The sequence below is a fragment of the Rhagoletis pomonella genome, unplaced genomic scaffold, assembly GCF_013731165.1.
Source record: "Rhagoletis pomonella isolate Grant_MI unplaced genomic scaffold, Rhpom_1.0 Rhpom_scaffold_00001, whole genome shotgun sequence".
In the NCBI taxonomy this organism is placed as follows: domain Eukaryota; kingdom Metazoa; phylum Arthropoda; class Insecta; order Diptera; family Tephritidae; genus Rhagoletis; species Rhagoletis pomonella.
In genome coordinates this window covers 17,924,095-17,940,086 of record NW_023458555.1, presented here as the reverse complement: position 1 = coordinate 17,940,086, position 15,992 = coordinate 17,924,095, and the positions used below count along the sequence as shown (strand labels likewise).

At 38.3% G+C, this 15,992-nt stretch overlaps 2 protein-coding genes across 18 annotated transcripts in view; one reads left to right on the top strand and one right to left on the bottom strand.

Moving 5' to 3' along the window:
* LOC118750826 (laccase-2-like) overlaps window positions 1–2,832 on the bottom strand; it is a 13,648-nt gene extending 10,816 nt beyond the window's left edge. The window contains exons 1-2 of the mRNA XM_036485559.1: window positions 2,022–2,832; window positions 605–939 (exon numbers count right to left, since the gene is read on the bottom strand). Of these exons, the coding sequence (XP_036341452.1) occupies window positions 605–939; window positions 2,022–2,776 (1,090 nt within the window). The 5' untranslated portion in view covers window positions 2,777–2,832. The remainder of the gene's footprint in view (window positions 1–604; window positions 940–2,021) is intronic.
* Window positions 2,833–9,468: 6,636 nt separating this feature from the next.
* Window positions 9,469–15,992, top strand: part of LOC118740190 — an 89,742-nt gene continuing 83,218 nt past the window's right edge. For 2 of the 17 annotated variants that reach the window (XR_004993102.1, XR_004993091.1), the window contains exons 1-2: window positions 9,713–9,959; window positions 10,826–11,102. Coding sequence is in view for 2 of the 17 variants with exons in the window: in XM_036471690.1 (XP_036327583.1) it covers window positions 11,118–11,222 (105 nt within the window). In the remaining 15 variants the exon portion in view is untranslated. The other 15 variants (XR_004993095.1, XR_004993090.1, XM_036471690.1 and 12 more) reach the window with 13 other exon arrangements.

Genomic DNA, 15,992 nt, shown 5'->3' with positions numbered 1-15,992 from the left:
AAAAATGACAGCATGAGGAATATCAGGGGCAGAATTGGAATTTTTTCATTTTAAAAGTTTAAGATACTTCAAAATGTTAGCATTAACATTAAACGTTTTGCCAAAACGAATCAATCTAGAGTAATAAAACCAGTGTGCCAAAAAATGAAAGAATATTTTTTATTTATATTTATTTTCGATAATTATTTTTGCATCTTTTTGCACTGTCTATATGCCTATCGATTTCTGAACAAGAAATTTATCATGGAACTTTCCTTGAGTACAAAAATAATACTATTTATGCTTAATTTTTTTCTAAAAGTAAATCGTCGATGTTTTTGCAAAACCGCCTAAATCGACATTGTGACAAAAATGAGATTTGGTAACCCTGAACTCCAGACATCTCTAATATACACTCAGTAAGCTTGCTCCGAGTGGAAGTATGATATTCATTCTTGGTTTCAAACATCCTCTTGGCTACCTTTTACAACCCTCTGTTCATTTTACATTTCCGCTTCGATTTAGAGCACTCAATAAAAGTGTAAATATATTTACAGTTGAGTACCTTCAACATACGCACATAGTATATAGTCATTTGATATTTACGACAAAAATAAGTACTCACCTGAATGTGAATGGTAGAAATGCGTACCGACTTCAGTGGCCCAAAAGTAATAACGGAACGTGTTGGCAAAATGTATGGGGCATTGAGTAACAAAAGGTACACCATCCGACCAAGGGGTTGCAACCATATGCTGGCCATGCCAATGGATGGCAGCAGCAGTACCAAGCGCTTGGTTGGCCACATCGACAACAATCAAATCGTCACGACATACCTGAATGGCGGGGCCAGGTAGCTGGCGGTTAATGCTCATAACACCCTTTTCATAGCCATCCGCCAAGATGCATTGCGGGTTGAAGCAGTCGGAGGCGATGCCAAGCGAACAGTGGCCACAAGCGCTGTGGGGAGAGAAGAGAAGTGAAAAGATAAAATCAGAAACGAAGTGAGGCAGGAAGGGAGTCAGATTGTTTTGTGGAGACCATAAATTGTGAATAATAAGTGTAGGGAGTAATGAAAGTCAGAGAAATAGATGAGAAAATGAGAAGGAGAAGAAGATGCAGTTGGTGTAAAAACAGTGATTCCAGATGAAAGCAGAAAATGTAGGGCGCGCAGCTGGTTAGGGAGAGATCCAGAAAGAAGTGAAGAAAATAAAACAACCAGTAGCAAGAGGCAGCTCGGAAGGTTAAGTGTGTAGTAAAAATGCCACTGGTTCAGAAGGTCTGAAGCGCGGTGCAGCACCAGGAATGCAACGGTGTGCGGCAGTGCGACAATTCGTCAGCGCGCGGTGCTACAAGCAATCCAGAGCTGTATTGTGTAAGCAAAGCATTCCGTAGTTGGCGGTCAGCTCGTAGCTTGGTGTGACGGAAGGCGGCGAATTAGAAACACCCGGTCGGTATGCATAGCGGTCGAACGGTGGGTTAGTCAACAGCAGTGGTCAATTCGTTGCGGCAGCAGCAGGAGGAAACGCTAGCGGAAGACCAATAAAATAGCATAACAGGAAAAATGTGAATGGTAGGAAAGTGAAAAACGGGAACATTTTAAAATGCGAGAAGAAAAACACGTTAATATGCTTATGCGGGAATGTCCAAAGTGCTTTGAAGGCTGACGGCTGGCCTGGCCACATTCGCGCGCACACAAAACAGGATACGAGGGACTCAGGAAGTTATTGGTTGTTGGTTGCCGGTTGCAATGTTGCTGTCAGCAAGCCAGCACAGAGGCTGTCAGGGTATTTTTGCGACAATCAATATTTTATTGCGCGCTCGCCGCGTGCTACACTGTTGGCTGCCTGACCGCCTGACCGCCTGGCTGGCTGGCTATTTGTGGCATTGCGAGAAAAAGGGATTTTTATGTTTTTAAGGACCTTTCTAAACGGAAATGTTTAACTGTGCGTATGTATGCGTGTACTATGTATATGTGCAATGGTTACTTTTTTCTACGCTAGGTATGAGTGTTTATTGCTTCATATGTACATCCTACGTACACTCCCATGACCTGGTAATGTTCGAGCGCAAATTTGAAATAGCAAATGCGACTGTCGCCAGCTACGCAGGGGCGATTGCACAGTTCGCCAGCGTGTTGACTAACATTTAACGGTGTGGTGAAGGGTACGCTATTTTTGTTATTGCTGCTGTAAGTGCTTTCCGTCCTGCTGCTGGTATTAGGATTACTGTCAAGCGTAGTAACAGCAACAGCTGCATTCACAGCTGCTGCCAGATGACGGCGACGGCGACGACGATGGCGATGTCGCATCCTGCGAACCGGATTAAATTTGCCAGCTAAAGTGAAGTAATTTGCAGCATTTGTGAAACTCAATGGCAGCGGCATGGATACTAGTAAGGCTGAAGCTTTAGCTGAAACTGAAGCAGTGCCTAAAGCTGCCACTGATTTTGTAGATGTGGACGCGGGCGCGGTAGTGGACAGAGTAGCGGTCGTGGGCACTGGCATTGCAACTGTTGCGCCTGCTACTGGCACTGGCGGTGTCGCTTTTAGCCATGGTAGGGTATTTGGATTTATTTTTCGATTTGCTGTATATGGGATTTGCGGATTTGATGCTGCTGCAACTTTTGTTGCTATTGTTATTGTTGTTTTGTTTGTTATTATTATTGCTTCTTCGTTGGTATTTGTCGTTGTTGCTGCTGCTGCTAGCGTCGCTAGTACGTTGAGTGCAGTTAGCCACAATAGAGCTATGGCAATGTTGCCCGCATCACCGCTACAGCTTCGGCCATTTCGATACATTGTTTCACTCAAACGGCACCGATTTATTTTTCTAAACGAAACGAACCGTTAAATCCGCGCACTTACTCATTCACTTTGCGCTGCACACAATGGAGAAATAGCACTAAAAGCTTAGGGTATGCAGGCGAGCACTCTAAACTGCAGCTGGCTTGTGGCATGCCACCACTAAGATATGTATACACCTACATATGTGAAATTATACACGTTACGGGCAATAAAATGGATACATATTGTTTTCAAAGCTTAAAGTGCTGACTACTTATAGTTCAAATGGGCAGAGGAAATGGAGAGAAAAAGGGAGTGAGGCTTGGATCCTCCACTCTCTGCTCAGCGGCTATATTAAACGAGAAATTTTGGTGCTGCGACTGATCGGCTTAAGTCCAGCAGAAACCGGTCCGCTAGTTGGACAAATTTTAATGAAAAATCGCAGATGTTTCTACGGAGGGGACCTTGCTATCTGCATCTGTTATAGTTGCCACGTACAGGAACGCAAATTCGGTGTTGGATTTGTGGTGGGAAAAAGACACCATCGCCGAGTACTGGCGTTCACCTGAATGGACGAGCGTCTAGCCACAACTCTCGCATCAAAGCTAGATTCTTCAACATCTCGCTCATCTGTGCCCATGCGCCGACGGAAGAAAAAGATGAGGCATCCAAGGATCTCTTCCATGAGCGCTTGGAGCGCACATACGAGCGTTGCCCCCGCCATGACATTAAAATCGTGCTTGGAGACTTTAGAATTAGAGAATTAGTCGAAGAACAACCATAGCGACCTAGTGGTCCTAGATGTCCAGAACGTACTTAAATTATGAAGGGAACACTTTCCCACCCTATTTATAGTGAGATTGCTAAAGGCCGTGGGGGCCCCTTTATGATTCTCCGGCCGCGATTGTTGGAGGATCTAAGAGTCTTGGGTTCGTGGGCGACTGCTGCCCTTTAGAGCCAAACCTCTCGCAGGTGCAGATTTTGGTTTTAGTAGGCGATGTTTTCTGATTTGCCTTCGCCAAATGCAGGTTTCGGATAGCATATAAGATGCCACTCGCTTTCACACAGAAGAACGGACTTTTTTGTTACTTTCAGAAGCGTCTGGGCGTACATCCAAATACTTGTTACGTTGAAGGATTGCTAGTTTGTTTTTGGTCGCGCCGAATAGAGTACTAGAGTACTCAAAGCCATCCACTTGAGTTTTGACAACCGTGTTGGAGTATCTCTCGGGTGAATGATTGGCTAATAAAGTTACATTTTTTGCTAGAACTACATATATTATTCTCCCATTGTTTCTATTTTATTGCCCACCACTTATATATGTACATACATAGACACACATCTGAACAAAAAAAATATTGTGCTGGTCATTGTATGCCCGCCGTCGCTATGATAGTTTCGCCGCATTGACGGGTTGATAAGAAGATGCTTGTGCTGCATTTAAAGGACATACAAGCATTCACACTATTTCAAGTATATGTATGTATGTACATTAGGGTTGCCCAAAAAGAGTAAAGTCGGAATTTTAATACCTGTAAATTATAATTACTATGAAAATATGGTTTAATAAGCAATTGGGTATTATTATTGGAATTCTCCTGCATAGCAGCACAGTTTTCCGATCGAAAAATATTGATTTTAAGAATTCTATACCATTTCTACGAATAGTTGTTTTATTCTCCATATAAAATACATGGAAAACTTTAAGCGCTTTGAATATCTTGTAATTCCAAATAAAAAAAATGTGGGCATACTTTTGTCGATATAAAACATTGCAAGGGGGTGAGAGTATTTAAATTCTGACTTTACTTTTTCACATGCATTTTCGGACCACTCTAATGTACATACATAAATATGTACACATTGTATGCAGAATGGCATTTATGTGGAGCCAATTTGATGGATCGTTCTTGCAAAAGTGAAAAGTGTGGCAAATTGATAAAGTCAGTATACAAAGTATAAATATTTACAGACAAGCTCTTTGATACAAATACTTTGTTGTATGTGGCGTTGCATTCAACACCATTTAAATAATAAAAATGTTTTAAGAGTTAATTATGCGCGGAAACAGCGAATTTTTCATTGAAGAAGAGAAAGTGGTATTCAAGGTATATACAAGGTCCACAAATATCTGCCGGCGAAAAAAAAAGCTACCCGCACAAATTCAAATTTCGCTCCTTATCATCAAATTAAAATTTTATTAGGGCTGCCAGATTTGTGTTACTCAAAACCGGGACAATGTTTTTTGAAAATGTCCTAAACACGCCAACTCCACCTCATATCGCAAAAATATGTACACTGGCGATATGATCCACAATTTTTCACATTTCGCCGTGACTCTTTGAAACATTACGTTCCACTTTTTGCCTTTTTTATTACTATATTTATTTGTGGAATGGAATTTGGACGTCCTCTCCTACAATAATAAAAACACTGTAAATACTAGGGTTCTGACTTTTTTGGCCCTTTTTTGATTCTTAGTAATTTTGTGAACACATAAAAAATTCACGTTGATAGGTACATGGAAAACAAGAACGGCATTAAACATGTTTTCCCAAAATATCGGACAATCCAATAACACACTTGGAGTCTTTTCAGCCCGCATATTTTGAATATCGTGGGTGATTACACGGTCAAAATTTTGGTTTTAATTTTTAAACCGAGCTGGGACTGATGCCTTTTTAATCTGTTATAGTCTACTTTTTAAACCAGTCAAAATAGTTTTGAGCAGTTTTCAATATATTCTGGTTTAAATTTTAGTTCAAGCTGCCGAGAAAATTATGTTTTCTATGAGTGGTTTAAAATTAAAACCAAAAAGTTCGTAGATTAAAGTATAAGTCCTATTTGTTAAAAAATCAAACTAAAATGTTTCAATTCTAGTATTTCTAGGTTTCAATATAGAAAATTTTCTTTAAAATCTAAACCGAAATAGAAAATTGTTGCATTTAAAATCTAAACCGAACTCTTAAAATTCTAAACCCAACATATGTGCTCTCTTTTTTTATATACTGGGAAGGTTTGTATTTGAAACTAAATTTAGTTTGGTCATATATGTAGTCCAAAAAGTTAAAAATTGAAACCGAAATAACAAAATGCGGAAATTTTTCCGGAATAATTCCTGTTTTTTATGGAAAATATATTTTGTTAAATTATGCGCGTATCAACATTTATTATTATTATTTTTTTTTTTGAATATGAAACCTTCCAAGGCATTTACCATCGTTTGCAGATACCTTTTCATACCGTGAAAAAATCCCAACCCAAAATATGCCAATTGCGAAATATTTTGTAAGCAGGAACACGGAATCGGCGAGCAAAAATTATTATTGAATAAACTACTGGCATATGTTTCTGCATATATTTCAGATAATTACAGGTGAAATATGAATGGTTTTAAAACGAGCAATGCTTTTTTTTAATATTGTGGTTGTTTACACTTGCCTGGTTATTAGGTCATTGCAGGCAATGGCAAACCTCCAAATGTGCTTCTGCCACGAAACAACTTCTAATTAGCCATTCGAAGGTGGCTTAAAGCTGCAGGTCCTTCTATTTCTGTAACAACGTCAAGACGCACATCAAAAATTTGAGGAGGAGCTCGGCCAAACACTTAGCGTGTAAATATTATAACTGTTATTCGAATATCCGGCGTATAACACTTTTGAAAAGATCAGTGAAATCACAAAATTTTTTCCAGAAAAATTAACAGCCGCATTTTTGGCGAGAGACAAATTATCATCCTTTGAAAGAAAGTTTTATTTATGGATTGATTATCGCCAGTAACGCGATGAATTGCCAAATGAAATGTTAAATGTTAAAACAGGGCAACCAACTACTTCCCGAGATCTTTGTCGGATTATTTTTCGCAAGGTAGTAGTGATATCGAATAGATACAAAAAACATTTATGAAGCCTATTCCTCCGAACAAGTTTTGGGTTAGTGTTGGGAGTGAATACCATGAAGTAGAGTAGCATAAACGTCTATCTTAACTTTGCTTCTTTTTGCCACAACGTTTCGTTATGAAACGGGGGTTTCAGCTTACATTTATAAAAAAAAATTCAGGTCAAAATTGGACGCTATCCCAGAAATGCCCAAACAGCTTTCAGACACAATATAGTTCGATATTTAATGGCAGTGAAACAATTTCATTCTTCGCATTAAAATTTAAAGTAGGTATGTATACTATTTCTAGTAAAAGTCTTTATTCATATTTGAATTGCAGTGCCTTTGATTTTTGGTTAGTAATTTGGCGTTGCATAAAATGAAAAGTACCTTATAAAGTAAGGGCTGCATTATCTTCAAAGTTTGAGAGCCCCAGAATTAAACCCTGTCAATTAGATATCGAAGGACTTAAGCATATTGTACATTTACAAAGTAGTAGCAAATTTTCTTGAAAAAATTCAATAAAAATAAAACAAGCTAATTTTTTTTTTGCATTAAAACCAAGAAATTTGAGTGAAAAACGTATTCTGAGCGAAGCCTCGAACTTTAGTTTAAAATATATCGCTGTCCTACGTACATACATATCAGTATATAAACAATAGATGCTTATTGAAAATGAAAACAAAAATAGAAGAGGAGAATTTCATAAAGGCATCAACAGTTTATCTCGAAGCATGAAAAGCAAATGAGGTTGACGGGTTAAGTACGCGGATGCATTCAAGCGCATACATACTTGTAGAACTGCATGCATACACACACACACACACACACACACTTACATACATACATATGTGCGAACACAAACATGCATCTATACTTATAAAACGTAAAAAGTGAAATTCATTATTAGAAAAGTTGCAAATTTTTTGTTTAAGCGAAATAAATAAATTCTCACATGCGCTGAGTTTTTTGTTGTTCTTCTTCTTAAATTGACCCACTTTCAATAGGGATCATTTATGTGTGTATACATACATACACACTTGCACGTACTTATTTACAAACATTCATTCATACCTTCCAAGCTGCGCTGCACTACTCGTACGTACATAGGTACTATTTGCAGTACCAGCGCTTTTCGTATTCGACTGCAGTTTGTTGGCGCGCGCGTGCAACTGGAAATTTTCTATTATTAGAAAAATGCGATTGTTTCAAAACAAAAAAAAATATATATATATATATAACTAAATCCGTTTCGTTGAAAAAGCAGAAAACTGCAATAACTCACTTCTTTTTTTATTTTGTATTTTTATTGTTTATTTTTAATAAAGAAAATGTTAGCCTGCAGGTGATTGAGTTAACCTAATTTTAGCAAACTTGCCACTTACCCACTTATTTACTGCTTTTGACTTGAGTTTTCTTCTCGTCGAAAGATTGCTGTTGTGTCACGGTTGATTTGTGGATTACTTTGAAGTGGCGCTGCTCAATTGGTTTCGCGTTCAACGATAAGCTCAAAGGATTACAAGCACTGACTTTGTTGCTGGATGATATACAGAGGAAATAATTGAAAGCGTTTCGTAGAATGTAGAGGAATGTGAGCGTATAAGCTCTAAAGTAGTAGGAAAGAGTTTATTATATTTCAAGCGTTTTAACAAATACGCTAGTCATGAGCCAGTCAGATAGATAAAAATCATGCTTGAAGTGCATGGAATTAAGTTTGAATCTTTTATTTTTACTTGGCGTACTCCTACAAAATATTATTTTTTATTAAATTTTTTTAGAAAAATTTTCAGTATGCAGTTTTGTAGCCCATTAAATTTTAGTGCAATAAAGTGCATGTTTCAAGTCTCTAAAAATTACCGCCAATTTTAGAGAAATTTTCTTGTCATAGTCTTTCACCTTTTATTCCATATAACGCATGAACATGAAATATATTTTTATATGGAAGAAAATTTGCAGCACCCTTGGAAAAAAAACCTCCAAAATTAACGGTAATTTTAGGCGACTTTAAATAAAAATGTTCCTTATAGTTTACAATTTAACTAAAAAAATTAATAGAAAAATTTTAAATTTCGTTGCAAATTTCTTGGTATTTCTTGCATTTTCCAGTTCTGTGTGAAATTAAAAAAATGTATGATTGTGGTTTTTGCTGCCGAAGGACCATATTTTTATAAAAAATAAGAAAAAATTGGTATGGAAAGCATAAATAAATGAAATCGTCAAAACGTTAGATAATGCATTTTTTTACGCTGATTGTAATTCAGGCCGAGATTCATGCAATAGAATTTTTATACCGACATGAATTATCGGCTTAATTATTTTTAGTGAATACATATATGCTTTTACAAAAATATGAAACACGTTCATATTGCATATAAGGAATTTAAAAATTTTTGCCCACTAAGGCGGTATTGCGCATCGCCATTAACGACACAACACCGGCACACCAGGCTTTCCGTTTCATTTTGTCAGCTAATGTGAAAACGGCCTTAGAAAATTATAAATCAATTCGTGCCCCCTGTGTTGCAGAGTCAACTGAAGTAGAGACTGCAACCATTCGAACGACGGCTGTAAAGCTTAACTTAACAAAGTGTTTTGCAAAAGCACAAGCAACTAGCGGCGATCATGAACAGCTGCTGCACGCAAGTTGAGTCAAGCTTAAAGCTAAATGAAAGTAAAGTTTAGCACTCGGCTGTCATAAGACAGATTCTGAGCTTGCGGCGCAAATACGGTTTATGCTTAAAATGCTCGCCGCTGGCTAATAAGAGAAGCACAAAAAAGCTCAACGCAAAAGGGAATCAAATATTTAAGTAAAGAGGGGAGTTGAGTTTTTATTTACAGCACGCTACTTGGCAGTCAGCGGCTAAGCGGGGTTTTTTTTCCAACACAGCACATGTGGTCAAGCTTACTCGTCAAGATCGCGTCGATTACTTGGGCAAGGGGATCTGATACATGTATGTATTTATAAAAGTAGAAAACAAACAAATTAAAAATAAAGAAAATAAACTAAAACGAATGACTACGCTGTTTTAACGTAGAGCAGACAGTGCAGCCGTACGCAAAGCGCTGCCGCTAGCGATCTAGCCAAGTTAAGTAGATTTGCTGTTCTCGGCTCAAACAGCGTAGATAGCATTCAGTCTTCATCTGAACATCGGTTCAGAAACTTGCGCGTTTCTAATAAGTCGGCACGATAAATTCGATACAGTTGCGTAGTTAAAGTTTACTGCAAAACAAGTAACGAAATAAAATTGAGAATTTGTTGAACAAGTGATCAAGTGCAGAAATTCGATTTCGATTGAATTTTACGAAACTGGCGATTCTGGTAATTGTTTAGCGGTAATTCATTCTGCGTTCATTGGCTACGCTTAATTTTGATGGATTTTCCGCGTTAAGCAACCCATTTTGATTTGTTTTGTGTATGTTTTTTAATATCTGTCGTATTTTATTTTTTGCTTCTTTCTGCGCGTTTGCTTTGTTGATGCCACTGCTTTTATTGCAACAGTTTGAAAACAAGTCGGACGTGTTTAGTTTCTGTTACAATTCTTTATGCCAGAGCGCAGACGCGCTTACAAGTTAGCACTTCTATGAGGACATTTGCATTTACATAAATATACATATATGTATGTATGTACATTAGGGCGCATCTCCAAAAGGAAAAGTGTCGGGTTTTCCAGTGAAATAAAAAAAATTATCATATTTTAAGACGTCCGTCTAAATATTTCGAAAAAAATATTGAGATTTACGTGAGCCAGATCGATTTTAAAATATCTCCAAAAATTTCTCAATGTATTTTATTTCGTTGATATACTTTTTAAATATGTTTATGCAAACCTTTAAGCTTAGATAGCTTCTATCATCTGAAGTGATATTATCTTAAATCTTAATATTTTTCCAAAATATTTTGGCTTAAGTCTTAAAATATAATAAATTTTATATTTCCGCTGGAAAAACAGTACCGAGTTTTTTTTTGTATCGAGTGTGTTGCACCCTAAAGTACGTGCATATTTATGCATGCAGATTTAAGCGCTAGTCAGCGTGATTTTGTGCAATAACTGGCAAACTTCGCAAGAAAAAACTTAAATTTTGCAAAAGAAGAAAAAAACTTCAAAATAAGTATAAACAATTCAAGTTGCTTTCGTTCGTTGTGCATAACAAGTTCCTGATTCATTGCTTACGATTTTTGTATAGTCGAAAGGTCAACGACGACGCGACGGTAGAACTTTTAATTTGCGGTTTGCTTTCGTGATTTGTATCATTTCGAAAATTCTTGAACCCGGCTTAATAATTTGTTGTTTCGCGTAAGTAGCAAAAAAGTGATTGTGCATAAAAAAAAGTTTTGTTTTTGTGTTGCAACTCGAGAACAAGGAAGCCTGTAAAAAATTGAAAGTTAAACTTGAAACCAAAACTGCAAGTGTAGATCGAGTTTTTAGCAGCTGGTATTTTCCGCTTACTTAACAACGCACAGGTGAGTTAGTCACGCATGCTTATCCCTGCGTCAGTTTACTCATTACACCCAATGAACATTACCGTTAAACTACGAAAAGCTGACGATTTTTTGATTGGAAGTCAACTATTTTCCAATACTGTAAGTGTAGAACCTGTTTACCGGAGCTTTGGGGACTCACCGCCATCTTAAAAAAGAAGAGTGGAGAATTAAGTCTGGTTTTGACGACAAAATTTGTCGACATATTTTGTCACAAATTTATTCCCTTATATTTAGGGCAGAAACGGTCAAATAGCCGATAATGCAACGTATCTACATGACTGAGGACCTATTCTTATCTAGAATAATCGATAGACCGATTTTTAGTCCCATTTGATAAATTGTTTTCACTAATTTGTCGACAAATGCCATTGAATTTGATCTAGGAAAACCCAACTTTTACACCCAAATGTAAGCATCCATACTTAGCAGAAAAATTACAACCAGGATTTCGCTTCATCTCTCCCCAAATACTCTTTTAGTGTGGATTAAAGTTTTCACGCTTTGGTAAAGAATTAAATTTTCAACCGCAGTTTTTGTCTCAGAAGACAATTTTACTGACTATAATTTGGCACCTACCTTAACGGACTTTACAGGGAGGGTTTCAAGCGATTAGAGCATGAAACACATAAATGTCATTTTTAAACTTCTGCAAAACAGAGCCACTGAAGCAAAGCTAAAAGGTGCTGTTACCAAAGCAAGCTTAACATCAACCTTCCGCCCAAAGTGCTACGGAATAAATTAAGAAACCTTAGGTGCTGAGGTTCACCTTCTACACAGGTTTCAGTGCTGTTACTATAAAACCCCATGGAAAATTGTTGTCGCCATAATTTAATATACTCTCGACATCAGTCATGCTTATCCTTACAAGAAGCTGGCTTGGTCTTGGAACCATCCGAAGGTCGCCTAACTTTTTGATAAAATTTTCATGCGTGTTTGCTGTCAGCCGTATTTCGTCGTCTCACTACTTTTTACTGCAAATACATCTCGATTACCTTTTTAGGTCGTAATTGGCTTTGTATGTGGCATCTTTTTCTCTACAGATTCGTGACATTAGTCTTCGTACCAGTTGTTCTTTCGAGCTAGCTGAATTCCGACTACTTATTCGGTGGTGATACGTAATGAGCGGGAAAGGTGTGAGAGTCGATTGTCGATTGCGATTACTGCTTTTCAACCTTAAGCTTTTATGTTTGGAGTGTTGGTTGGTTCGTTGGTTTAAGTGGATTGTCACCATAGAGGCAGCTGAAGTAATGGTTTAGTCTCATCCTTTCGAGGGCTGGACACTCGCACAGAAAGTGCTCGACTGTCTCTTTTGAGCCAGGGTTATCGCATTTGCGGAAGAACCTATTGAAGGGCAGTCCTATTCTTTCGGCATGCACCCCGACGTACCAGTGCCCTGTGCACACTGCAGTAAATTTGTAGGCATCTATTTTACTCATTCGTTAGAGAGCTTTGGATTTAGGTGGGTCGTAGGATACCCAGAACTGCCATGTAATCCTGAAAGATCCTGTGTAGTCCCACTTCTGTTTGGCGTTCGAGTGATACATTTTTGGTAATTTTTGTCTTAATCTCCTTGAGCGAGGCGCCCATTTTCACCGCGTGGGAAACATTCAGTGCGGAGCCGCTCCTTGCTAGTTCGTGCGCTACCTCCTTTCCGGTAGGTTGAGTAATGACTTTAGTTTGTACTGCTCCATGAAAACCCCTGCACCACTTCTGAATTCCATCTTCGGCCCATCCGAAAATACAGTTAAGCCCTGCAAGAACTCGGCTGGGTTGGACTGTAGCCGTGTACATCCAGTGCCCAACATTCTCTTGGTTGCATAGAGATATTTTACAAGTCTGGACGCAGTGATGAATCCCTGTTTCCATAAGTGCCTCATCACTGGACACTGCACTGACAATATTTAAGGCTACCTTCATAGTAGAGCGAACTCTCAATTGTGCGTACTACTTCATGCAGGGCAGTCTCCGTTGACTTCGATTTCAGTATTTCTTAAAAACTGGTAATCAAAACCCAGCATCTTAGTTACTTTCAGGTTTAAAATTTTTAATGACACAAGGCTTTTAAAATTTCATTTCATTTTGTTTGCTGGGTACAATAACTTAAGTTTAAACGTTGTTTACTTGCCCGATGTCCCAAGCATCCATGCGTGCGTGCGTTTGCAAGCGTCGCGACGCCTTAAAAAATTACAAAAGCGAATTGAAAAAAAAAAAAAAATCATTCGAATGAGCAAACCAGCATTCGAACGTTCAACTCATTGTCGCTTCGAATGGAAAGCATTTCAAGGTCAAGATACAACATCATGCGAGATATTGAGATTTTTTCATACTTTTTTTTTTGATATTTGCATTTAATTTTTTCCCTATCCGTGTATTTGCTGAGTGTATGCGTGTGCATAGTTTATTATGTGTGCACTAAGCGTGCAAAATGTTGGATTTTTTCTTCTTTTTTTGACGCTTTTTACTGGCTTTTGTTGACTGAATGAATGGTATTGACACATGGCTAGCAAGCACACATACACACACACACTCACACATACCACCCGTATACTACCCGTACATAATTGTTAACGTTCGAAGCTTACTGCTTCATTGACACTTCTCCGCCAACCAGTGTTGCCACACTTGTGCTTTTCCTACCAAAACTGGCAAGTAAACGCGGGTGCCACATTGAGGAGCTGTACCGACTGTTCTGCGTGGTCATCACAGGAGCTATGCGCATCTGTTCAACAGATGCCCTTGGTGTCATTACAGCCATTCCTCCTTTGTCTATTCTGGTTGAAAGAGGCTTGCTAAAGCGATATACGGCTGCCCAAAATGATAAGCGGGAAAAGTGGAGATCTCGGGGTTATTTGGAGGTTCTTAAGGTCAGAATTTCTAGAAAACTCTGAAGCGATAATAACAATTATTGACGAAGGGTTCGAAATATGGGATACCAATGCATGGACGACGGTAGTGCTGGGGTAGGTGTACTTGGACCAAGATTCCAGAAAAGTTAATGGGCACATACCCAACCATGTTCCAGGCGGAAGCCTTCGAAATCGGAGCCTGTGTTCGCGAATGCCTTCGTAGAAAAACAAATAGGGCTATAAAAAATGTTATGTCGGAAAAGAAGCGTTGGCCTTAGACTCTTTTAAAACGGCAGCATGGCTTAAGGCAGCCGTAAAACTCTTCTGAAATACCTGGGTGCCCACAATGGCGTAGCGCTGTGGTGGGTTCCGGGAGAGGAAGGATTTGAAGCCAACGAAAGGGCTGACTGTCTCGCAAAGCCTGGTACCCAAATGCCCTTGAATTTTCCTGGGCTTTTGTGTGGTACATCTAAAGGATACAGTGTGGAACTACTTAGGGGCTGGGAAGAATCTCAGATTGCTGCCCACTGGCGGAAGTGAATAGGGAATGAGACAATCAAAGAGATTCATAAGTCCTTCCAAGAGGAATTCCGAAAGACTCCTTGAACTTAGCCGGGAGAGTCTTAGAACTCTTACTGGCATCCCGACAGGACACTGCGGGTTAAGGTACCATTTGAATAAAATGCGGCTTTCTGTAGAGACGGACTGCAGGTTTTGGGGCTGGGTTCAGCACAATAGACCTTCTCAGGTCACAGCGCGAGTATTTATGACGTAATAATAATAATAACAAAAAGTATGTGTAAAAAGACATATATTTATATCAGCCTGTATAGAAAAATGAATTGTTATATTATTTTTATTGTACTATTTAGCTGTGGTTTAGTTTTACTAAGTGTTGTATTATCTATATTTTTAATAAACTTGAATTGAAATAAAATAAAAAAATGAAAAATTGAAATGAATGAATTGAAATGAAATGAAAAAAATAATTAAAATCTTAAAAAAAAAAATTTGGTAACTTTTGGTTCGTTTTGGTAGGAGATTTTGGTAGGTAAAAAAATGTGTCCGTGGCAACACTGCCGCCAACGTTGATACACATTGTCTATAAGACCGGCCCAAATACACACAAACATACATACACGTACAAAATATAAATTTGTATCTACAATAAAAAAAACGTCCCTGGATGCGCTGGTTATTCCGCCATAAATGTGCTAAAGCTGTTGCAATTTTTGTGTCACTGATACCGATCGCTTTTGATGGGCTCGATTTAACAAATTGTATATTACAATTTTTAGCGCAGATAATAGTCTGACAGATGCTTTTTTATGATTCAATTTTGGTATGTTTTTACGGTGAGAGTTAACGTTTATTCATCAGTGACTTTCAATAGTTCACAGGTGAATTCCAGCTAACTCTACACTGTGTATGTGGCCCTTAGTAGGCCTTTTGGTCAAGGTCCTCTATTGAACGTAGGATTTGCTATTGGTGTACAACTTATTGATTTAGCCTTTAATAAATAAAAATTAGTCTATTTACATAAATAGTGTGGCCTATAGTTTTTATCGGCGGCAAAAAGCCAACTCTTTTTATGAGAAGCTTTTTCATGGCATAAGTAAACAGGCTTGCCGTGGCATGAACGTTAAAAAAAAATACATTTTGTTGACCAGGAGTGATCTGTGTCCTAACCCGTATCTAACCACTCGGCTACGTTGGCTGCACACTGACTTCGTCTAGCACAGTATAATTAGGGCCCTATGGTCTCGGCTGTGGGGTTATGTTAGTTGGACGTTCCAATATTTTCTTAAAACCGGAGCACCAGGGACTAATTTCAGCAGGTTTCAGTTTTCTTTATGCTTAAGATCTTAAAGCTCTTCGAAGAAGAACAGTGGGAAGGAAAATAGCTCGTCTGCTTCGCCTCCTTATTCTCGCAGTATAGAAGGATCGGAAATAACTGGAGACAGAGATATGGACAGGCTTCAGCGTCTTTCAATGCGACAAGATAATACACTATCGTAGTCTT